The 26,066-nt window shown below is 40.7% G+C and overlaps 1 protein-coding gene across 2 annotated transcripts in view; it reads left to right on the top strand.

Annotated features, from left to right (window-relative positions):
• LIMCH1 (LIM and calponin homology domains 1) overlaps positions 1-26,066 on the top strand; it is a 323,090-nt gene that overhangs the window by 109,525 nt on the left and 187,499 nt on the right. For both annotated transcript variants that reach the window (XM_008140255.3, XM_054729386.1), the window contains exon 2: positions 20,106-20,176. In XM_008140255.3, coding sequence (XP_008138477.2) covers positions 20,106-20,176 — 71 coding nt within the window. The remainder of the gene's footprint in view (positions 1-20,105; positions 20,177-26,066) is intronic.

Below are 26,066 nucleotides of genomic sequence, written 5' to 3'. Positions count from 1 at the left end.
GTCCTAGGATTTTGTGCTGACGGATACCAACTGCAAAGTTGTAGAGGTTCTATTTTTTCATTTAAGATTTTTAAAAAAATTGATTTTAGAAAGAGATGAAAAGAGAGAGAGAGAGAGAGAGAGAAGAGAGAGAGAGAGAGAGAAATCTAAATGCTAGAGTGAAACATTGATTGCCTTCCTCCTGCATATCTCCCACCAGGGATGGAGCCCACACCTGGGGCCTGGGCCCTGACTGGGAATCAAACCAGCAACCTTTTGGTGCACAGGACAATGCCCAACCAACTGAGCTACCCAGCCAGGGCTGTAAAGGTTCTTGAAGGAGAGCCAGAGAGGAGAATGAGAGAGGAGTGGACCATCACTTATTCACCACTCATGTATTAGCTCACTTTCCCCCTCTTCATGTTTTTCTTTCCTAAACCTCCAACATCATTCTTTTCTCATCCTCAACTGATGGTTTCTAAAATGCAATCTGAAGAGAACTGCTAATCTTCCCACCACTAAACCTAGCATCTACCCTGCATTTATACCCATTTACTCTGCCTGCCTCCCTTTATAATAAATTGTCTCTCTCTAAGGCCAGACCTCACCCTTCTGATGTACATCCCCTCACATATTCAAAGATTTACTCTTTGCTCTCTCAATGGTCATCCCTCTCTTTTCTACATCTTTGACTTTGCATTTTTTAGTGGGTCATTCCTTTAGCATGTGCCCCTTTTAAACTGTACATCTACCTCCGCCTACTTCTCCATATCTACTCAAAGAGTTGACTATGCTTTCCTTCCTTTATCCACCTCAGTGTACTTGTATCCTCACCATTCTATAGAAGTTACTCATGTCAAGGTTACCTGTGCCCTTCATTGGCCAAATCCAACAGACAATACAATTCACAGTTCTCATTCTATATAACCTGTTAACATTATTGAGATATTAACCACTCCTTCCCTCTTCCAATATTTTTCTTCCTTGGCTTCCATAACGTCCTCATCTTATAACTGGCCTCCTAACTCATTAGCTTTTCCTTCTTGTTCTCCTTTGCTGGACTTTTAATTGTTTCTCTTTTTCCCAACTTTTAATTGTTGGCTGGCCCAGGATTCAGTCCGTAGACCTATTATCTTACATACTCCATGGGTGATTTTATTGTGTGGTCCACATACAAATGTATATCTTTAGCTCTGTCCTTTCCTTTGAGCTCCAGTGTATCTAACTATCTCCCCAGGATACCACACAGTCATCTAACTTTAGTAGGAACAAATACAGCTCTTGATTTCCTCCCCCAAAGTTGCTTCTTTTCAAGTCTTCCTTATCTTAATAGCTATATTACCATGTACCCTGTTGCTCAAGGTCAAAACATACCAACATTCCCAACTCCTCTTCTTTACTGTTACCTCACATTTGGTTAGTCTATATCAGCAAACCATTTAGCTTCTACCTTCAAAATAAACCTAGGATCTGATCACTTCTAATCATCCCCTCAACTGCCAGCCTAGTCCAGGTCACCATCTTTCTCACTTAGACTCTGCAGTGGTGCCCTCAATGGTCTTCCTGTTCCCAGTCTTCCCCACCTGCTCCCCCAAGGTCAATTCTTTATACAATGGTCAGAATAATATTTTAAAATGTTATTCAAATCATATCATCTCCAGGCTCAAAACTCTTTTGGGTGGCTTTGAACAGCACTGAGAGTAGGTTCCAAGATCCTGATTATTGCCTATAAAGCTATTCGCTGCCTCTCTGCCCTCATCTTGTCATCCTGCCACTCTTATTGGCTTTATTTCAGCTATACTTGCCTTTTTCTTTATCAGACATTCCATGCTCACACCCACCTGTGGACCTTGAACTGGCATTTCTCTGCCTGAAATGCTTTCCCACAGAAATGAGCATCACTCACTGTCTTTTTCATTTACGTCTGATTATGTGTCACCTCCTTGGACAAGCCTTTCAATTTAAAATATCTCAAATAGCAATCCATTCTTTGCCCCTTTAATATTTTTGTTTTGCTCTATTTTTGTTCATAACACTCATCACTAGCTTATATTATATTATATGTTATTTTGTTTGTTATCGGTCTTGTCTACTAAACAGAGCCACAAATTCAGGGACCACATCCTTGGTGTCTAGAACATCATCAGGCACAGAATATGTGCTCTGTAAATAATTGTTGAATGAATGAATCTACTCAGAGATACAGAGACAAAACATACAAATATTAGTGATAATTCAAGGTAAATTATATTAACAAGTTTCATGTGCTCTCATATACATAATCTCATTTTATCCCTACCTAAGATCAGTGCTATGATTTTCCCTATTTTACAGGTAAGACATGAGCTACATAGCTAGTTAGTGGTGAAAGTAGGATTTAAGTCCAGATCTTCTGTCTATTTCATGTATAAAAATCAGTAAGTGTTTTGGGAGTTGGAGAGAAATTGGCTTACTAAGGAATATAGGGGCTAGTGGGTGCTTTGGGGGAAAGCTTAGAGTATTTGTATCTTGAGATTTGAACATGGGATTGGACATAAATAAAGACTGAAGTTATTCCATATATGGTAAGTGGTGTGAACACATGCAAAGAGGCATGGGTATATGTGGTGAATTCACACAAAGAATAGACTCATAGCAAATTCCTTGATCAGCAGTCTAAGGAGTTAGGGCAGTAGGAAACCTTTTAAAATATTTGAATCAAGACTGCCATATGCAAAGAAGTATTCTGAAGATTGCCCACCTTGGTCAGCAGTGCAAAGCAGAGAGAAGGGAAGAGACCAGAGGAAGCAGGAACAAAGGCCTGAGTTACAAGGTTTTGATTAGAAAGAAAGAGAGACATTTCTTACTTTGAGGTAGAAAAAATGGTGCTAAGGTTAGGGGAGATTCTGGTAGCACCAATGATTTTGGAGAATGATCTTTTTTTGTGTCTAAGGATGCCAAGCTTTTCAAAGTAAGGCATTCTTTTGAGACTATAGATAGAAGACTAATCAAGTCTGAGGGCTGGGGCTTTGAGTTGTTAGTACAAATCTTGCAAGAGTCATTATGTGAAAAATAACAGAAATTATAGAACAGCAAGAGTCCTATGTTAATTCAGCTTAAGAAACATGTTTCGACCTCCTATCATAGATCTGACCTTTTAATAAGAAAATATTTTTACTTATTTTTTTGTTTCTGAGGATGTGCTAATCACATTAAGGAAAGATTAAACAGCTACACATCGTGACTTCAGGCAAAATGAAGCTTTATTTTAGAAGCTGACTCACTTTGAACTGGTTTTTAATAAATATTCTAGGATGGTGGAAATATCTGGGTGGAACAATGCTTAATATTTCAAAGCGAGCACTTGAAAATCTATTTCTGCTACTTAGTAATAGGATCTCTGAGGTTCCAGCATTATTTTCGAACTGGTTCACTGGTTCACTGGTTCTTGGAGGCCCTGCTATTACAGGTCTGTGGAACTGGCCACGATTTTGATGTAATTGCTTTTGCACCTGGCATTTGATGGAAATTGTTTTGGGAATTACTTAGTCATATAGCTAAGAAATATCTAGTGTGTATCCTCTCAGAGGTTGTATATAATAGCCAAGTGGCTCAGAGCTACTTAATGGTTAAAATTCCTGACTGCTATGTTCCTCAATTAAATAGCACATTTAAATGAGCATGCGTTTTGTGTCTGTATTTCAAAGCAGCCTGTGATCTATTTTTATGACATTGATTTCAGCCTGTGCTTGCATCTTGGAGTTTCCTTCAGCTCTGCACACATCCCTCCTTTCTCCCGTCCAATCACATCCTCCCAGCTGCTCAGAAGGCCTCTCACTTGCCCACTCTCACTTGCCTTATTTCACTTCTCTGAACACTTATACATAAGTAAGTGCATTTGTAATTTTTCTTTCCTTAACGTTACTACAAACAGGATGCCTTCTATGGTGTTTTTAAAAATTTCTTTATGGTTTAAACTATTCTGTGGCAAGTCTGTGGGCACAATGAGCCCCATTACCCCACTTTCTTTTTTTCAAGAGAAGCAATAAAAAAGCTTTGTTGTTGTTTAAATATTAGCTCTTTTGATTTTAAAACCAGGGCAGCTTATTACAATTATTGAAAGTACCAGGTGATCCAACACGGTTAAGGCCAAACAACATGAGGGAGAGCCTGTTAGACCCCCTAGGCTATGAGCTAACCAGCTCTGCAGAATGCCAGTTTCCTAACGCATGTTCCGCAAACACTGGTCCCACCCACCAGAGACCTTGCTCGAAAGGACGTCTTTCCCAGACACACTGGGAAACACTATTTTATCCCTCACCGGAGGACCTCAGTGTACATTGACATATTATTGGCTCTGAGAACCTCAAAGTTGAAAAAAAATACACCAAACACCATAATTTTAAAGAAATACAGCATTCTCAAAACTGAATTGGCTATGGAGCCCTTTCCCACATCACATCTCAACATCCTGTGGAACTAGGACTCTATGGGACACTCTGGGAAATGCTTCTGAATTTCCTCTCTGGGGTGGGCCAGAAGATAAATGTGGAGGGTAATCCCCATGAAATCATAATTAAATCCCGTAAGGACATCATGGGAAGAACGAGTATTGTCTTTGCATTTTCACTCCTCCCGATGCCATAAAATGGCGACTCAATGAATTTGGGTGGGAGTGGATATTTGAAGGACCTGCGATCCCAAGAGTGGGAAGAGGAAATGCGTGGATTCTTTGCTGTGTGTTCTTAGGGTTGCTGGGTCTGCACCTTTGTCTTTCCTCTGGTTTGTCATTGTGTGCAATGGCATATCCCAGTCCCATCACCACCAACAGGCTGCATAATGGATGGGGCTAAAGAGACTGAGGCAGCAGGTGTCCTAGCAATTAGAAAAAAGAAAGAAAGAACAGAGCTGTTGATTGTTGCAAACAGCCTCAGTCCTCTGCTCTTCCTTTTGCAAACAATAGCTCTCTGTGTCAGTCAGTGGTGAGAGCCACTGGTCTGCTCTGCTAGTTCTGTGTGCTTAGCGCCTCCTGAGCAGTGTGGGCGACACTCTCATTTGGGTGGTTTGTGTCCTTATGGTGGAAGTGGGCTGTGTTTTTCTCATAAGCTTTTCTCTAAAAGGTGATTATAGCCTGGTTAATTGCCTAAAACTTATTTCGTTAAAAATTATATCACTGCACACTAGAATGGATTGGGGACAGTTATTCGCTTTGCTCTATATCATTCTTGGCTCTCCTATAAGGGGAGGAGGAAGAAATAAATATGTTTTCAAATTCAAGACTAGAGAGAGGGTGCAAGCTTTCGAGAACCCGAGCATATTCCACAGATAGGAAATACTTCGGCAGGACAAAAGTAAGGTTTTTAGATTTGATTTTAAAAGCTTGAGACAAGCCTATTCTTTAGACTATTGTTATTGCTCCAATTTTCAGGAATTTAGTAGAGACCTTTTGCTTCCGTAGCCAGGAAACTGGCAAAAGCTATCTGAAAGCATAACAGGTTATAGCATCAGAGTAGCTCTGAGTAGCTCAAAGTTGAAAAACAAAAACACATCATCATATTAAAAAAAAACATCACAAAACAAACCATACACAGCATTCCCCAAACTTACTTGACCATGGACCATGGAATGTATTTCTGTAAGATGTTGACTGTTTATGAACAAGAGCAAATGAAAGTTTAGAAGCATTTAAATGTTTACATAGATATATGCTTTGTTTTCAATGATTATTTGATAAATTCTCAATGTCATGGATATTTAGAAGTTGTAATACACTTGAAACACTACATTTAAGCTATCAGCCTCATAATGTACAGTAGGTCCTCACTTAACATTGTTATAGGTTCTGCCACGCTAAGCAAGACAACATATAGTGGAACTGATTTTACCATAGGCTATTTGACATAAACAAGTTTTAAGTACCTATGGCATGTCATCAATGTCATAATGAAATGACACGATGCTATTCGAGGAGCTGATGTGTATGCAATACACATTGCGAGTTCGCAGCGGTATTTTGGAGCCAGCTCACAAGGCTCAGGAGAGAGGCCCTTGCATCTTCTCCTTCTGTGTTTAGTGACATCAGGGTGAACTTGAAATCCCCTGTGGTGGGAGTTTTTACACGGGGGAGATGGGCAAACGATACACGTCATGGCCCCCCTCTCCCCTACAGTGAGAATCAATGTTAAGCATTTTGCGGAACCTTTGGTTCTAAGCCATCTCTCAAGATGACTTGATTATAAGGGGTTTTAAAAATATAACCAAGGACCTATTAGAACATAGTACGTATTCTAACAATAACACAACTACCTTTTAGACCTTTCTTCCTCTCCCCTATCTTTTCATTAATGAAGTATTTCAAGATGCTGTGTGGTCAGAAGGTCCCGTTATTGGTTGTTGGTTTTTGGTTTAACGTGGCTCTCACCTATTAGATTTATAACGACTAGCCTGCCTGTTTTTTCTTTAATTTCTCTGTAGTCCAGGGTTGCACTCTTCTTTGTAACACCTGGGGGGGCAGGGAGGAGGCAGCCACCACATTGCAGGGTCAGTGAGGCCCAGCGATGAATGGCATCCCAGGGTGCTGGGAGGACCACCCTCTGTCTTCATCACAAACCAGCCAGGAGAACAGATTTCCTGCCGTAACACAAATGTTTTGTTATAGAAATGCCTAGTGGCCTTAATGAGGCATCTTGCCTTCCTTTCTTCTTGTCCCTGACACTCCCCACCAGTCGATATTTATTTTTCATTCCCTAGAGGGTCAAATTGTATGTAGGATTGTTTTAATTTGGATCCTTTGGATATTTGTGATGATTTTAAAAATATAGAGCTAAAATTCCAGTGACATCACAAAAATTCTTATTATTTCACCCCCATGGTATGGAGCGAATTGATCCTAAATGTACAGACATTTTGACAAATGTCTAGATTTGGGGGGTTTATTTTTTATTCCACAGTTTAAGGAAAAGGCACATACAAGAGAGAAGGTGGCACAGGCAATGGGAAGTCAGGTCTTTATTTACAATTTAACTGATAATAGGGGCAAGTCAGCAGGGACACAGATATATTTAGGCAACATAGCATGCTGGTCAGGAGTCAGACTGTCCAGGTGAGAGTCCTGGCTCTGCCACCTACCAGCTCTATGAAGCTGGGCAAATTACTTAATGGTCTGTATTTCAGTTTATCTGGATAACAGCGATAATAGCAGTACTTGTATCAGGGCCTCTGATAACCCACGAGTACCTTTGTGTAAACCCAAAATGGCACCTCAGGGTGGGCCCTATGGGCGTGGGCACAGAGGGTGGTGCTGTGTGATTTAGGAAAATGGGACTCTTCTTTTAGAAGAGTTTGAATGGTTTGACAAAGAGAGCTCAGGCTGGCCTCAGCCACAGCTTGTCTCCTCAGCTGGGGCTCCTGTCCAGGGCACAATCTGTGTAACCCGTCCTGGGAGCCTAACTACCCCACTGGGGAGCTGACGCGTAAATGAACGGATGAAGGTTTAATAAATGATGTGTCCTGTTGTCATCAAAATGTCAAGGTGAAAGGCTAGGGTGAAAGAGGATGCAGAGAGTCAGCAGCCTTGGGTGGAGCTGTCTGAGACTAAGAGAGTGAAGTGATTTGCTGGAAGCTCTTGGTTGTTAGCAGAACTGTGACTGGGACTCAGTTATCTTGACTTTGGGCCTCTGACCAAGCCTGACAAGGTGTCGCTAGACAACTGTGTGATCCCAACAAAAGAACCATTGATGAAAGATGGGGGTGAGGGGCACTATGGCCATTCCCAATCCTAAGCGCCTGCCTAGAGCCATTTAAATGGCAAACTCTTTGAAGAAGATACGGCTTTTTATGTTTCAAAGCCAAATAGCATATTGGCTCCTGTGTCCAATGTTCAAATGTTTGTTTTAAAATACACTAGGCAGTGGGCATGTGTGCATTCCAGCCACCATTTCAACAGTGGACCTTAGGAATATTATTAGATGGAAGTGTATTTCTGTTATATTTGAATGAAAAACCTTTTAAAAGTGGCGTTTTATAACTACAAAGTATTTTCTGACTAAAACAGATGGAAATGGCTTTAGTGGCTAATGAGAGAAAATAAGTGAGGGTGAGTCAATATGGAGGTTAAGCTACATATTCCCAGGCCTCCCTTTAAATCATTTTAATTGTAAAATATAACACAATTACAGAAAGCCACGTAAAACAAATACATAACTTAGTTTCTTATTGAAAGTGAACAGCCTTAGAATTACTGGATCAGGAAGTGGATCCAACTCATGAAGTAGAATTGTGCCACCCTGGAAGCCCACCCTGAGCCCTGCCATAATTCCTCCCTCCTTCTCAAAGTCACTCTCATTTTATGTTGATCACTTTCTTGCCTTCATAGTTGTGTTGCCCAAGTCGTACCAACTTTTTAAAGTTCAGGCTGTTTAGAATGTGATCATCCTGTCTGTAGGATGACATTTCACCATGGTTTGTTTTCATTTGGGAATCTAATAACTTGTTTGGATGAATTCTAGTAGTTTTCTAACTTGACTTTGATGCCTTTTTAAATGCCAAGTCCTGACAAAGTACAACAGTTCTGTGGTTACTTTGGATTCTTCACTAAAAATGATTCAGTTATTAGAATATCAAATGGTGAAATTGATCAGTTCTTCACACCGCTCTACAGCTGTCACTGGACTGTGTGTACTTGGCAGAGCCTCTGGTTCCAGTTCTTGGCCAAAATTGGGAAGGCTTGACCCCTTCTTCCTTCCATTCTCAGTGCTAATGTCATGCTGATCCAATGGCTGGCAAGTGCCACTTCTGTGTGGTGAGCAGTTGAGAGTATGGGTTGGATATAAATGAAATGATTGATAGTGAACTGATAAGTGACTGTCATCAGTGAAAACAAATATGAGCAAATGCTCCTAGAAATAAATGAGCCGGAGTTGGACAGGTTACCCTGAGTACTTTCCCTGGGCAGCTGAATGACTTTCAGCCCTAGCTCCCGACAACATTTTATTATGAATATTTGGAAACATTCAAAAGAAACAAAGGAAAGAAGAGAGGGAGGGACAAAGGGACAGAGGGAGGAAGGTAGGAAGGAATTGAATCAAGGAAACCCATATACCTACTGTCTAGTTTCAATAATTGTTAACATTTTCTATATTTGCTTCTTATACAAACATACACACACACATTCACATATACCCCCAGCATATTTCCAATGATTTCAAAATAAATTACAGACACCAGACCCCTTTCCCTCTAAATATTTTGGTGTGCATCTGCAAAATTGAAGAACATTCTCTTACATAGCCACCATATCATTGTCACTGTTAATAAAGTGAAGCCCTTGATATTATCAAATGACCAGTGTGTATTCAGATTCTGCAATTGGGCCCAAAGTGTCATCTGTAAAGGTTCTATTAAGATTTTTACTAAGTAGTGTGCAAGGCAATTGGTTGTATGTCTCTTAAGACTCTTATTTTGGAATAGCAATCCTCCACTTTTTGTCATGACATTGGCATTTTTAAGGCCAATTTTCTCATAACATGTGTCATATTCTGAATATGCACAGTGGTTTCCCCATGGTCTCACTTCACCTGGACAGTGTGTGGGAGGTTATCACATCAGCTTCCCTGTGCGATTTTGTACCCAGACCCACAGTCCCAGGTCCATCAGCGTAGTGGCAAACCTGCCTCAACTACACTCCCTTTCTTTTGAACAAAAATTGTAACCATGAAGCTTAGGGAAAAAAATGTCCTCCTAAACCTTTCCACTCATGACTTGTAACCTCTAACAACCTCATAAAACAGGCTCCTACAACCATCTTTTAAAGATGAGGGTGCAGGCTCAGAGAAATGAAGCCATTTGTCCAGTGTCACACAGCCCCTGATTTGCCTAATTCAAAGATCTTATATCTCACTGTGCTGAGGACCGGATGACAGTTACCTACACTGATTTGCCCCACTTAGTGGAGCTACATGGTACTCAGGTGAAAGGAACACTGTGGCTGATGCAGGTCCCTACTCCTTGAAATGGAGAAAACACACAGAGCCCAGACAACTCCACGAGCATTTTCTTTTTGGACTCGTCTTTCTCTTTGCTCCCAAATCAGTCGCTACCACGTTATGCTGTGTGGAAGCTCACTTTGAGTGTTGTCTGACTCTCTTTGTAGCATCTGTTCAGGCTCTTGGTAAGGCAAGAACAGCTTGAGGATGTGCAGCCACAGTTGCTGCTGAACCCACTCACATGCTCCTGGACTGACCCATTTTCTTGTGTCTAGAGCGCACAAAGGCTGGATCAGAGGATTTAATGCTCCCAGGGTGCGTTTGAGCATTGCCTGCATTCTTAATTAGATTTTTTTTAGTGGAGTCTGTCAATCTGTGGCTATAAACAGCGCCTTCTGGTTTTCTGATGACACGATGAAAATATAAATGGATTCTGCAGATTGCATTCTATTATCCTCACTGTTAAGCGCTCAGAGCTAGTGCTGGAGAGGATCAGGGTCTGATAATGTTGATTAAGTAACCTCAGGCCTGGACTTCTGTGCTGTTTCTTTGCCAAGCCGAACTGAATAGATGTAAGGAGCTATTGCTGTTCAAGAGAGTGTGGCAATATCAGTGCCACAAAAAGGAATGCTTTCTGAAGGCAATGTTGGGGGCAATGAAGCCCTGGCATGGGTGAAGGGAGACCTGAGCCTAGTCTTCCTTGCTGATAGCTAGCTGTATGACCTTGAGCTAGTCACTTCATTTGCAGGACATTATTTTTCCCATCTGTAAAATGAAGAGGTTGTGATTATACTTGGACTTATGCTAGTGTAATGAGAAGGGACACGAGATGGATCTATAGAAAGATTCCTGGGTGCTGTGTGAGAGGTGGTGTGTGCAGGGGCCAGCGTGGAAGCAGGGCAGCTGCTGCTACTAGTGTGGTCATGTAGAGACAGAGGGAAAGAACAGATCCTAAATACATTGTGGAGGGAGGAGCACTGTTGTTCTTGATGGTTTGAATGCACCTCTGTGTTATTGGGGGTGGAGATGGTGGTGCCATACGTTGATATGGAGAAGACCAGAGAGGTGGAACAACAGGTTGGATCAGGGGACAGATATTATGGATTTTGTTTTGATCTTAAGTGTGACATGTTTATTAGGTAGTCAAGTAGAGATGTTGAGTAGGAAATTGGATATTTGATTCTGGACTTCAGGGGAAAAGGGTCAGAGCCATGTAGAGAAATGTGTGAGTTATCATATGCAGGATAATTAGAGGCAAGAGATTTAAACTCATAAAAATGTCTGAATTATCATATATGAGATATTTAAGGGCATGGTACTACCCAGGGAAGGGGAATATATGGTTGGAGAGAGAAAAAGGAAAAGTGAAGAAAGGAGGAAAAAACCATGTTTTACATTAGGAAATGAATGGAGTGTAAGTACCTAAGGCAGCGGAGAAAGGAGTATTTATTGAATGAAGTAGGAAAAAAGCCAGGAGTGTTTGGTGGTGAGGAGGCCTGGGAGAGAAAGTGATTGAAAAGGAGGGAGTGATTTACTATCCTGCTGCTGAGACTTTGATTTAGGTTAAAGGAGAACATGTCTTTTAGCTCAGAAAATGTCTTTTAGGCAATATTGGAATTTAAGAGGAGAACCAGTAAAGCATGGCATCATTAAACCAGGGCAGAAGGACCTGCTAAGAATATTGGAAAGGGAGAAATCAAGGATGAAATCTATGACAATTCTAGCATTATTGCCAATATTGACAGTGAAATTTACTGAGCTCTGACTATGGGTCAGTACAATGGGAATGGCTTGACATATACTAGTTCACTTACTCTTCATGCAAAACTTTGGAGTAGATACAATTACCATTTTGTAAGTAGGGAAGCTGAGGGTTGGTAGATGTTTATTAATCTGCTTATGACTTAGCTTATGTTGGTGGATCTCAAAATCATGGGTCTCAGCTCTTAACCCTTTAAGAATTTTCAGTGAATTAAAAGAGGATAGCTTGTAGGCGGCTGAGCTATGAAGATAAGGGGAATGGGCACAGGGTACTCACAGAGGGAGCTTGGACTGTCAAAGGAAGGAGAAACTGCGATGGTGGGTTAAAGAGGTTGGGATTGAACTAGAGTTTTTAGGAAGAAAGGGAACTTGTGCTACCAGCAGAGAGATGAAGGATATTATGAACCAAGGGGTAAGGCTCAGATAAAGGCAGCACCTAGGGATGAGAAAGAATAGGATCCAGAGCTTTGATAGAGGAAAGAGGAAGTATATTTTTTCCTTTTGAGCTAGCAGGAAAAGATGAAAAGATAGGTGCAGGTATGGTACATAGAGCAATGTGTGCAGGGCTGGGCTGGTGGTCCGATGGAAAGTTGGGCCAGAGGGTCTCAATCTCAGTGTGATCCCAACAGTGAGGTCATTGGGCTATAATATGGGGGTGGGAAAGTCTGGGAGGAGTTAATTGTGAGCACCAAGCAAAAGTCATTCTCTTTAGGAATGGGGAATTAGTGGAAAATGGGGAGAATGATGGGGAGAATCCCTTCTTTACCCCCATCGTCTGCGGCACCTCTTTTGTTTCAGGATCAAGTATAAGCCATAGTTCTGACACACAAGTTCCTTATCATCTGGGCCATGCCTCCTTCGGCACCCCATTTCCTCCCACCCCCTCCTCCCTCCCTGCCTGCCCCCTGTGCTCAGCCCTTAGAACTTCCCCTCTTTGTTCAAAGAAATCTTGTACAGGCCTTTCTGTCTGCCTGGAGTGCCCTACTTTATCTCCTTCCTTTGGGGAATCCCTTCTTATCCCTCAGAACCAATCCAAATGCCAGCCCCTCACAGGCTTTCCTAGACTGTATTGGGCAGAGAGTGTTTATTTCTTTGCTCAGAAGCTGTGTAGAATCATGCTTAGGAGCATGAACTCTGCAGTCACACTACCTGGGCTCACGTCCAGGCTCTGCTATTTACTTGTTTTGTGTCCTTGCACAAAGTTACTTACCCTCTTTGTGTCTAGGTTTCCTTGACTTTCAACTGGAGATGATAATAGTCAGATCTACCTCACTGAGTTGTTATGAGGATTAAATAAATTAATATGTGACAAGCATTTAGAACAGTGAGGGCATATGGTAGTTGGTAAATGAATGTGAACTATTTATCCATCAAGTATTGCTTCAGTCGTGCAATTTGCATGTATTGCTTCCTCCATGTCCCTGTGGATCTCTTTCCATGTTTCTCTATCAACACCTACTACATTGTACTGTTTTATCTTTCCCCCTGGATTGTGGATTCTTACTGGGTAGGCTGCAGATCTTTTTGTTATTTTAGTCTTACACCTATTATACTGCCTGACATGACATAGGTATTCAGTAGATGACTGGTTGGTTGATTGCTAATTCTTGCTCATATGTTTACAAAGAGTTTCAACAGAATCTTGATTTGACTTTTCTAGCAACCCCAGGAAGGAGACAGAAATAGCAGTTAATTTATTCTTAATAAACGTGAAAAATAAGAGCAATTCTATTCTGCTTTATTTTACAATTCAGGTATAAAATATGCAGAAATGTTCTTGTCAGATAAGTCAAATATGATCAGAAGATAAATGGGCATAATGAGCCACAAATCTTCTCCAGAGACTTAAAGAGGTGTGATGCCCATTTAGTGTTTATAGGAGGAAATCACAACCTTCTGAAAAGTGTACCTGTTTTGTACAACAATTGAGAGAAAATATCCATGCCTTTCAAAAGTTAAGTAAATAAAAAATCTACTAATTTGTTGTGTGTGTTTTTTTTTCAATTGCTCGAATCTAGGGACCAGTATTTTGTCAGCCAATAGAATCTCCTTTTAAGATCATATAATAAGGCTTTCGAAAATTAAGTTACAATCCCCGTCCTTCAGTTTATTAATAGTCTGTAGTATATCCACCAGATTGCTTAACAAAACAACACTGAAGCTTAATGAAAACATTTCTGAAATACAGTTTGTTTAAATGGTAATAATCAGGCTGAGAGAGTGATTCTTGGCAGTCTTTGCCTGTTCATGGCAATTACATAATAACAATGGTAACACAGTAATTAGTGAAGTATAGCATCATGCTATATGATGTGTTACATGATAAACACATCATAAAAATGTTTCCATAAGTTGTGTGGTTTTCTGTATTAGACTTTTTTGTACTCCTTTGCATTTTAGTTATTTGAGTCATTTAGAGCAGTGCCATTAATATGGACAAACTCAGAAACATAATTACTGTTTAGTTCTCTGGGAAGAAAATCAATATATAGATGAGCTTCCTCAGTAATTAATTGCATAAAATAGTGTGATAACACATCATGATGTCCTCTTGCTTCTGCTTTGGGTTTAATTGCTCAAGTACATGAAATCTTTTCTTTTCCTTTAAAACCATCAAAGTTTTGATAAATCATCCATTCATTGAATGTTTTGATCTGACACTTACATGTCCCTCCAACAAATATTTTGATTAGTAATGGAAGTAAATTAACCCTAAACCATAAAGCAGGGGGCAGAGTCTGATATTGGACTTTCCTGAAAGGCGCACAGGGTATAGTTGGTGACATAATTGCCAACATAAGTGCTTTTGAGGATCCCCTTGAATGGTGTGCAGATTCATTATGCCCCACTTAAAATCATGGGGTTATCTCATAGTTTTGCCCATGTGCTACAGCTAGTTTTTAGGTCTTTTGTTTTTGTTTTGTTTTGTTGTTGGTTTTGTTTTTTGTTCTCACCTGAGGATATTTTTTTCCATTGATTCTTAGAGAGAGTTGTTGGAAGGGAGGGAGGGCGGGACAGAGAGATAGAGATAGACATAGAGGCAGAGGCATTGAGAGAGAGAGAGAGAGGAGGAGAGAGAGAGAGAGAGAGAGAGAGAGAGAGAGAGAGAGAGAGAGAGAGAGAGAGAGAAAGAGAGAGAGAGAGAAGAGAGAGAGAGAGAAGAGAGAGAGAGAGAGAGAGAGAGAGAGAGAGGTGAGAAACACAGAGAGACACATTGATTGGTTGCCACCCGTACATACCCCAACCAAGATTGAATCTACAACCCAGGTATGTGCCCTTGACTGGGAATCAAACCTGTGACCCTTCAGTATGTGGGCCGATGCTCTAACCACTGAGAAACGCAGGCCATGTCTGCTTGTTTGTTTTATGTTGAATGCCTTCAGGGAACTGCAGGAGCTTTGGCTTTTGCTGTGTGTGAGATGGGAAGGCATTGGGAGTTTTGAGTACAGTAGTGGCTAGATTTAACCTTACAGGATTACTTAGCTACCCTGTTGAGAATAGATGGAAGGGAGGCAAAGGTGAAAGCAGTGAGGCTAATAAGAGAGTCTCAGCTAGGTATAAGATGGTGCAGTAAGGTGGTAGAGGGGAGGCAGTGAGAAGTGATTGGGTTCTCACTAAATTCTGAAGGGAGAATCAACAGGATTTGTTGGTGGGTATGCTTGGGTGTGAGAGATCAGGATCAAGCATGACTAAGCTGAACAATTGCAAGAATGGAGTTGCAAGGATTAATTGATCAGACGGGTGAGGATCCAGCAAGGTGTGGAGAGCAGAATTCAGGGGAATGACAAAGTGCTCCTGATGTTTCATGCTGCTCTTCCCTGCTAGTTCCTGAGTGCTCCTGAACCCGGGCTCTCTCTCCATCCACCCCACGACCCAGGAACCCATCTCTGGCTCTTTTATAGCCCTACTAATCTTTCCATCCTGCCCTGTGTCCTTGGAGAGTGATCCCAACAGTATGGCTTGGCCGGTGTCTTGTCTGAAAGGTTCCTGAGAGTCCTCAGTCAGTCAGGATCCAGGTGGGAAGGTTAGTGAAGAGTCTGGGCAGTCACTTTACACTTCCCCTGCTCATGCACTTGGGAGATGGTAGTTGATTCTCGGCAGCTATTTTTTTTTTATAGCAATGGATTATACTGTCATGAAGGGAACAGTAATTAGCAGTCTTTGGAGTTAAATTAGCAGTCTTCAGAGTTCGATATTGTAAACACATCATAAAGATGATGCTGACAGGAGTTGTTGAGACAGGTGATCCAAAATCTCAATTCCAAATGGAAGGTCCTCCCTTTCTGATTTGTAACTATAACTTTTGATTTTGCCATTTTAGAGGCTGGCTTAGTTTAGTAAATTTAGTCAAAATTACTCTGCATATGAATCACATGGACATCTTTTTAAAATGCTGGTTCTGATTAAGTAGGTCTTGGAAGGAGTGGGAAAAATGAGAGTGTTTTTAAATATTAATTTTAGGTGAAGATGCTGCTGCTGGTTTAAGAACCAGACTTTTTATTGGCAACCTCCTGGTTGAATTTCTGGAGTCTATTCAGAATTGCTGTTGACCTTCCTAACAAAGAACCAGGTGGCTCTATACTCAATGACCTGGGCTTGGAAGAATGGATGGCATTTGATCAGTGGAGAGCAATGTGAAGGCTATGCTGGGACCTAATGGACGGACACATGAAAGGGGGGAGGGAAGGAGCAAAGGAGGGGGAACAGGGGTAGAAATAAGAACCTTCCTCCAAATGCGTGGTGCCTATTTCTGTCTCCAGAATTGGGAGTCTAGGAGATTGAATTTAATCAAACTACAAGTTGGAGCATTTTGATTAGCATGCTGACATTGGATTATTAAATCAACTCTACTTGAAATTTTTTAGTAACTATGCATCACATGCAAGACAATTTTAAATAGTACATGGGCCTTTTAGGTGGTCTGCGTCCACCAATATTTTCTTATAATCTTAATAGTTGTGTTGCCTTCTATTGCTGGTAAGAGTTTAGATATGTGCTTCCTTCACCAGTCTTTGAGCTTTCTGTATGTGGTGGTCATGTCTCATTTGAGTTTCTGTCTCTAGGCCCCATTCATCATCATTGCTCAATAAATGGAGAAGGGCCCTGATTAACTTAGCCAGAAATTCTGTAACAAATGTAGCTAAACTATCTTAAGTTCTCAATGTTAGCACCATTTGCACTAGAACATACTTTTAACAAAAATGTAAAGGAAGACCTGGGGAAAAATGTTTTGAAAGCCTCCTAATCACTTTTTGGTGAATAGAGGTTAGTTCTATAGAACATATTAGTGATATTTTGAGAATATAAATGGGACTAATATGTTCAGGAAAGCAAAAACTAAAGTGTTTAAAGTCTGTGTTTAAAATCTTAGCTTTTAAAAGGGCATCTTTATTAATTTCTTTATTTTGGAAAAAAAAAAGGCTAGATATTTGCAAACAGCAAAGAACTACTTTTTATTCACTTTCTTACTTTCCCTCAAATAAGAGGAAGAGAATACTAACAAAGGAATTTCCTTCCTTCCTTCCTTCTTTTTCTAGGCAGTCTATTATATTGGCTTGTGAATTGCCTTTTTAGTGGGAGTGGTAATGATGTTTTATAATAGAACTGGAACTCTGGTTTACAAGAAAGAGTTGGGACCATTTAGTTTTCTTAGACTGCTCTTTAAAAAAAAAAACAACAAAAAATTCTGCCTCATTTTCCTGATGATTAAAGTAATATGTATTAATTGTAGAAAGTTTTAGAAAAATAGGGAAAAATTTAAAGAAGAAATTAAAAATCACATCTGATTCCGAGATAACATGTTGACATTTCTCTCTCTCTCTCTCTCTCTCTCTCTCTCTCTCTCTCTCTCTCTCTCTCTATCTCTCTCTCTCTCTATCTCTCTCTCTCTCTATCTCTATCTCTATCTCTCTCTTTCTCTCTGTCTCTATCTCTATCTCTACCTCTACCTCTCTCTGTCTGGTAATGTCTTTGGTTTTGGAAGCAGGGTAATGTTGGCCAAATAGAATGAATTGTATTCTTTCCTCTTCAATTGTATGGAAGAGTCTGTGTAGGATTGCATTATTTCTTCCTTAAATATTTGGTATAATTTACCAGGCAAGCCTTCTGGGCCTGGCATTTTTGAGGGGTGTGGAGGTGAGGAAAGGTTATCTGTTTCTTTGCTGAATGAACTTTGATTGTTTGTACAAGGAATTTTTCGCATTCATCTAAGTTGGTGAATTTATTGCCACAAATTTACTTATACTATTTCTTTGTTATTCTTTTCATGTCTGTAAAATATGAAATGATGTCATCTCTGTCATTCCTGATGGATAATTTGTGTTTTTCTGTTTTGGGCTAAAAACCAGAGATTATCAATTTTATTAGCTGAAGATTTATCAACCTGGCTGAAGGTTTATCATTTTATTGCTCTCAAAGAAACAGCTTTTTATATCATTGATTTTTCTCTATTGCTTTTTGGTTTTCTATTTGATTGATTTCAACTCTGGTATAAAGTATTTTTTTCTGCCTAATTTGGGTTTCATTTGCTTAGGTGGAAGCAGAATTCATTGATTTGAAATGTTCTTTTCTGATTTAGATGTTTTGTGTTATACATTTTCCCCAAATACTACCTTAGCATTTTTCCATACATTTTTATATTGCCATATTCATTCACTACAGAATGCATTCTAATTTCTGTTGGTTCCTTCTTTAATCAAAGGGTTGTTTAGAATTGTGTTACTTAGTTTAAAATTAGTTGTGGATTATTCCAGAAATATTTCTTTTGTTAATTTCTGATTTAATTTCTTTGTGGTCAGTCAGATAAAATACTTTTTTATGAATTGAATTCTTATAAGTTTATGGAGATTGGTTTTTTAACCCAGAAATTGATCTATTTCAATAAATTTTCATTGTGAACGTAAGAAGAAAAATGTGTATTCTGCTTTGTGGATTGGAGTATCCTAAAAATGTCAATTAAGTTCACTTGGTTAATAGTGTTGTTCAACTCTTCTTTATCCTTATAGATTTTCTGTCTGCTTGTTCTATCAGTTTTCGAAGAGAGATATTAAATCTCCGACTCTAGTTGTGAATTTGTCTATTTCTCCTTGCAGGTTCATCTATTTTGGCTTATGTATTTTGAAGCTTTTTTAAAAAAAAATTAGGTATAAAAATGTTTAGGATTGTTGTGTCTTCCTGATGAGCTAAATCCCTTGTAATTGTGAAATGAATATCTCTGTTCCTGAATTATTCTTTGTTCTAAAAGTTCCTTTGTCTGATATTACTGTAACTACTCCAGCTTTCTTTTGATTAGTGTTAGCATGGTATATCTTATTCTATTCTTCTATTTAACCTATTTCTATCTTTATATTTAAAGCTCATTTCTTATAAGCATCATATAGTTGAATCTTGCTTTTTTATCCAATCTGATAATCTCTGTCATTTAATTGGGGATGTTTGGGCCATTTATATTTAATGCACTTGTTGATATAGTTAGGTTTAAGTCTACAATATTGCCATTTGCTTTCTATTTTTTACATCTGTTCTGTATTCCTTTTTTTCTTTTTTATTGTTAGAGTATTTTTTATGATATCTTTTGATCTCTTTTCTTGGCTTATTGACTATAACTTTGTATTTTGCTATTTTAGAGGTTGCTTTACAGTTTATAGTATGCATATTTACATGGCATGTTGTAGATGATAAAGAAATGTTGAATGAACAAAGGATTGCCCCAGTACCTAGGCCAAAGGGCTGCTGAGAGCCAGAGGCATCAAGATTGGCCCTCAGTCCTGTGCCGTCACAGTTCATTCTTTTCCCGCCTTTATTTTCCTTTTTTACTCCATGTCATTATGGATATTAGCTTTAATCTTTGCACTCGCTTGCTTTTTTCTCGATTCCTCTATTCTAATGCTAACCGTGTCGAGTCACACTCGACATCCGAGTGCAAAAGGTTAATCTTTCTGTCTCAATGTTAGTCTGTCAAGGTTAGGGGTCTGTGTCTTCCCCTCTTGCCCCTTTAACATTTTAACAAATGGATATTTCATCCTTAGGTGGTACTTTCTCGCAGGCTTTTTTGAAAGTGTATGGATTGGATCCTCAGGATGAAGGAGGCTGTGGCCTTGAGTTAACATGGCCAAAACAGAAGAGTAACACTCTTATCAGGAAGAACAGATATTTTCAAAGGTAGTGAATAGGAAAGAAAAAAAAAAAACTTCAAAGAAATGGTCTAAATTTAAGATTAGCTGATCTAAGCAAAACTACACATGGAAAGGAAATTCAGACCTAACAGATTTTCCCCATTCTTAACATGCCACCACTTGTTTCAAGGCTCTTAAGTATATATATATATATATATATATATATAATCACTGTGCTTCCTGATTAAGAAAGAAAACTTTATGCTTTCTTTTTCTTTTTCTTTTCCAGCAAGTAACCGGCAGGAGCTTTGGTGACAAAGATTTTCGGACAGGGTTAGAAAACGGAATCCTTCTCTGCGAGTAAGTATAGTCTGCATTCAGTTGGTTTTTATTCAAGAAAAATTATTAATGCTATTCAGTGTGTAGGTAAAACTTCCAGTGTTTTGTTTTGAATGTAATCAGTTTGAATCTGAAATTAAAAAAGAAAATCACTGGGCTAAGCGGTAAACATAAGTAAGTGAGGGAGTCGGTGTTCAGTAGAGCGGTGGGCACTGTGGCAATTTCAGACGAGATATGGAAGGAATATCTGGTAGCTGCTACTCAGTTCCAACCCACTTTCACCGGGTGAGAATCTGGGCCTGGGTAATTGGATGGATGCAGACCGAATTGTGTTAAAAGTATCAGCTTTTCTCCCCTTGTCCACCCCGCTCCCAACCCCCCAAACAAAAGCAGTGTGTGCCAAGTGCAAACAGCGCTTCTGTTTACTCACAGCAGCTTCAAGCACGCCAGGTGATGTTCCTCACTGGGCCTGCTCTCTGAACTGGTTGGAATATGTTTAATTTGCGCTGCTGGCAAAATTCAAATATGAACAATGACTGCATTGTTAATGTCTATATTCTGAGCCTGGGCTTTGTCACAGAGTGCTGCTGTGATGATGGAATCAAGCACTTCCTCTGAAGTAGTTCTGGACCAAGATAAGCTAGAACCTTAATGGTCCTAGGTGGATAGACACACTTCACATCAAGATTTAAAATTTTTTGAATTTATTTAATAGGTTCTGTCATTTCAGTACTCGTTTTTGTTTTATTGAGGTGAGATGTATAGACATGCAATGCACAGCTCCCAAATTTACATTCTGATGAGTTTTGAAAACGGTGTACATGCATGTAACCTACACCGGATCACGATAGAGAAGAGAAAGTTTCCCCATGTCCTTTCCCCGTCCATCCTAACCACCTACAGAAAAGCACTGTTCTGATTTCTATCATCATAGCATCTACTTTATCTCATCTTGAACTTCATGTAAATGGAATCACATAGAATCCACTCTTAATATTAGCAACTTCAGAATATTGTTTGGGGCCCACCCACTGATGTAGCTGAAAGAGCATGGGTTTCGGAGCCGGAGAACTAGACACTCAGTTCCTTACTTCACCCATTAAATGAATTAACCTCCTCTAGTCTCTTTTTCCCCCTCTTAAAATGGTAATCAAAACTTTACACCTATTGCCTATTCCATAGGATCGTGTGGGTAAGGTGCCGCCCCAAATTACATTTGCATAAAAATGTTGATTATTGTGCATCACCTTTCAACACATTTCATGTCAGCATCTTTTTATTCCTGCTCCCCACTGCCCTGCTTTCTTCAAAGAGAAATTCACATCCCCTGCTAGCTGTTCCCAGGCCTTCCTTCCTATGTAGTCTTCTCATACTTACATCCCTCACAGATCATTTCCCTTTGTTAACAGAGCTCATCTCATAGGTGGTCCATAGTGGTTTAGCATCCCACCGGAGACAAGCCCAGACAGACTCTTACACTTCCCTTGTATTCTAACACCGGCTTCTCCAATGATTCTGGGCTTAGCCCTCTCCTAGTGTTAATGGTTACCCAGAATCTGATCTAATTTATTCCATAGTGCTCTCTTAATCTGTTGAAGTGGGTCTTTGGTACCAGTTTTTTTTTTTTTGGGGTTTTTGTTTTACTTAACATTTGTTCCAAAGATTCTTGTAGGCATCCACCTCTCCACTCCATCCCCATGAGTGTATCTGTCAGGGGCTAATAACACCTGCCTGATTTGGGACTGAGGAGGCTCATCTGAAGGCAAGGATCTGGATCTAAAGACATTGGCACACAGCCCAGCTAGTGTGGCTCAGTGGTTGAGTGTCAATCCATGAATCAGGAGGTCACAGATCAATTCCTGGTCTGGGCACATGCCTGATCCCCAGTAGGGGGCATGCAGGAGGCAGTTGATTGATGATTCTCTCTCATCCTTGATGTTTCTATCTCTCTCTCCCTCTCCCTTCCTCTCTCTGAAATCAATAAAAACATATATATATATACATCCTATATAATAAAGAGGTTATATGAAAATTGACCATCACTCCAACACACAAGATGTCCGCCCCCATGTGGTCAAAGATGGCCACCCCCATGTGGACACAAGATGGCTACCACAAGATGGTCGACAGGGGAAGGCAGTTGTGGACGATCAGGCCTGCAGGGGAGGACAGTTGCGGGGGACCCAGGCCTGCAGGGGAGGGCAGTTGGGGGCGACCCAGGCCTGCAGGGGAGGGCAGTTAGGGGTGACCAGGCCTGTAGAGGAGGGCAGTTAGGGGTGACCAGGCCTGCAGGGGAGGGCAGTTAGGGGTGACCATGCCAGCAGGGGAGGGCAGTTAGGGGCAATCGGGCCAGCAGAGGAGCAGTTAGGTGTCGATCAGGCTGGCAGGGGAGTGGTTAGGGGGTGATCAGGCTGGCAGGTTGAAGCAGTTAGGGGCAATCAGGCAGGCAGGCAGGCGAGCCGTTGGGAGCCAGCAGTCCTGGATTGTGAGAGGGATGTCCGACTGCCCTTGAGGGGTCCCAGATTGGAGAGGGTGAAGGCTGGGTTGAGGGACACCCCCCCTTCCATGCACAAATTTTGTGCACCAGGCCTCTAGTGTGTGTGTGTGTGTGTGTTTTAATGAAGACATTGGCACACACAGGATTCATTTCTTACCTAGCTGAAGACATTGAGTTAGGGGATGGATTTGCCAATGTGTGTAATACCACTACCCATTGGCCTTTTGCAAACACTTTCATGACTGTTAGGGCTGTATAGGGGTGGAGAGGTAGGGTTTAAGTCCAGGCCATGGTTAGGAAATAGTATGGTTAGACAACACAGAGGCACAGATTATAGCAGGGGCCTCTTTAAACAAATAAAGGGCTTGGACTGCTGATAGCCTGGGGCTGAAACTGAGGGAACTGGCCAATGCAGGATGTGGACAAATGTTACTGTCTGCGTGGGCAGGATGAAACCCAAGATAAGTGAGTTATTGTCCAAGTTCTCTAAACATGGAGGAGTTGAAGGAGTCTGAGGACCAGGGCCATGTTCAGCGGGCAGCTCTGGCACAGAGTTTGCTAAGGTGGAATGAACTGAATTGGTAGCCTCAGGCAAGGAAGGCCAGTAGCATGATCCCAGCCAGAGCCTTAGAGGGAAAGCTGGGTCAGCAGCCAGTGAAACCAGATGAAAACAAATTTGTGAGTGCACGGCCCACAGAGCAATGAGAAACAAAACATGACCAGGAGCTGCAGGCACTGAAGGCTGGGAAAGATGGAGGAAGATTTCCCTTCTCCTTTTTGGTCAGGGGTGGGGGCATGGCTACGTTTGATTTGAGCATATTGGGGTGCTACAGACTGAGATGAGTAGGTGCCTTTTCTGGGACTTGTCTCCAGAGACCAATCTGGCCAGGAGGGGGACTTGCACTGTTCCAGGTGTGGGCTTGGTGGATGGCAGAGGCCAAAAGGTAGGGAACTCAGCTTGGAGGCTCTCAGGAAAGTGAGGGTCCCCAGACAATGAGTCCAGGCAGGTTTTTGTCACCTGTCTTTGCAAAGTAGAGTACACCTGAAACCTATGTAATTTGTTAACCAATTCAACTGCATAAACTCAATAATAATAATAATAAAAAAGAATGCTTAAGGCTGCACCACTCACTAAGACCAGAGTGTTTCGTGGATGCTGGTGATTAAGGAGGTCTAACTCATAACCACCACTCGTATAGCAACATTTAAAAATATAAGACCCCAGCCAAAAACTACGTGAATGGCATCAGTGAATTCTTCCTTTTGTTCAACAGACTTTTAGCTCTTTGTCCAAGTTGGATCGGCTCTAAGTGTTGGTTGCAACTATGGAGGGACACCATGTGCTTTGTTCACTAAACATTTCCCAAGTTTTTTAATTGCCTGGAGAAAATTCGGAGTTCTCATCGAACTAAAGGGCATCATCTGGGGCTAGGACCTGGTTTTCTTCTCAGCAGCCTGGTTCTTAATGTACCTGTGGCTGATGAGGACTATTATCATACCCATTTTACAGAGGGAAGTAGCTGAGGCACAGAGGATTACATAACTTGGCTAAGGTTATACAAATCAGAAAGACTTGAATGCAGAAGTCTGATTTCCTAGCTTTGCTGTTCCCCACTGTCCTGTGTCTAGAGCTGGGATTTTAATGAGAGAGAAACAAGAAGTTGGGGGTGTGGAATTGGTGCCAGGAAACCTAGAGTGTGGGGACAAGGGCGGTACAGAAGATAAGCATCGGGTCTCACTGGTGGTGGTCTTGGAACAGTGTAAGCATCGAGGGCCTGGCTGTACTTCTTAAGATAAGAAGACAAGTCCAGTAAGAGTGAGGTCATGAGAGTACAGGAGGCTGTGGTCAGTGGAGGACGTAGATTTCAGTTTTCTTAAGTGGAGCCATTAAAGCTAGATGGAGACAAATGAGCGTGGTGGACCTGAACTAAAAACTGCAGTGACAGGAGAGAGAAAAGACTGGCACCTGCAGGCAGCATAGAAGATGGGACTAGCCTTCAAATCACCCTGGGAGCTCTTTTACTTTGCCCGTGAAATGCAATGCATGTGGCTTTGCAGATGCACCCCGTGTATACAGTAAGACTTATGCTTAAATGTATAACTTACAGTAAAAACAAGTAGATGCCAAATAGAATTGCAGTGGATGTGTTTTTGCTTTAACCATCTCTCTCTGCCTCTGTTGTTTTTGCCAAGTGTGTGCAGTCGAAGCGTGGGAGGTTAATGCTCAAATGATGTGAGCCCTCCACTGAGCACTACAGGTCTGGGGTCAAAGTGTGACCAAGCTGCAAACGTGTGACAATGGTCATGCTGTTAGAAATGTTAATGAAATACTGATTATGTCCTTGAGGGCTTCAGGGCTCAAAAGAAAGGTTGCAAAGAACCATTCCCTACGGAAGCTCTGGCCATACTGAGTCGCTACTTCTCTGCCCCCAGATCAGACTGCTTTGAAATAACGCCAGGAAGGGAAGTTTCTGACTTGTTTTCCTGACTCTGACTTTATTGTTTAGATAGAACGCTATGGAATTCCATCTGGATCAGGTGTCGGCAAATCATGACCCTTGGCCTGTTTTTGCACTGGCCGTCCTCCTTGCAAAGAATGGCTTTTATATTTTTAAAGGGTTGAAAACAAAACAAAAACAAGAGTTTGTATGTCAATCATAGAGCCTAAAATATTTACTATCTAGTCCTTTAGAGAAAAAGTTTGTCAGCCTATAAGCACTATGGAATTAATTTTAGATGTAAATTGTTTATCCTTATAAAGTTAAGTAATTGTGAGTTTGGGCAGTGCAAAAATCATATTTAGATAAATCAAATAACTTTTTAGGTTTTCTCAGGAGTTTCTTTATAATGCTCCCCCACTCCCAGCCCTGACTTTTTATTTTTAAATTTTTAAACTTATAAAAAAAGTTGCAAGAATAATGTAAGGATTACCCATATATTACCCATATATCCTGCCACTAAATACAGTTATTATCATTTTGCCACGATTGATATATATATATATATATATATATATATATATATATATATAATAAAAGCCAGTGAACTCCTTTAATGAGACAGATTTGGGAACCCTTAGGTTGAATCCTATGAAATGTTGTATCATCAGAAAATATGATTTCGTATGGTTCAACCTAGTAGACAGTCCAGATCTTGAATTTGCCTCCTGTGTGTCCTTGGACAAGTTACCTAACCTCCCTGAGTACCAGTTTCCTCATCTACAAAAACAGATATAATGGTACCCAAGTCATAGGGGTGTTGTGAGGATTAAATGAATTGGTAATGCGTATAAAACTCTCTGTTTAGTGCTTGGAACATAACAGACACTTAAATGTTAACTTTCCCCCCTTTGTCTATGAAATGGGGGAAGTACTGCTTCATCAGGTCCCTGAGAGATTCCAGTGAGAAAGAACT

Source organism: Eptesicus fuscus, chromosome 2 (assembly GCF_027574615.1).
Source record: "Eptesicus fuscus isolate TK198812 chromosome 2, DD_ASM_mEF_20220401, whole genome shotgun sequence".
NCBI lineage: Eukaryota > Metazoa > Chordata > Mammalia > Chiroptera > Vespertilionidae > Eptesicus > Eptesicus fuscus.
Note: the sequence above shows the minus strand (reverse complement) of the source record. Positions and strands in the feature narration are given on the sequence as shown.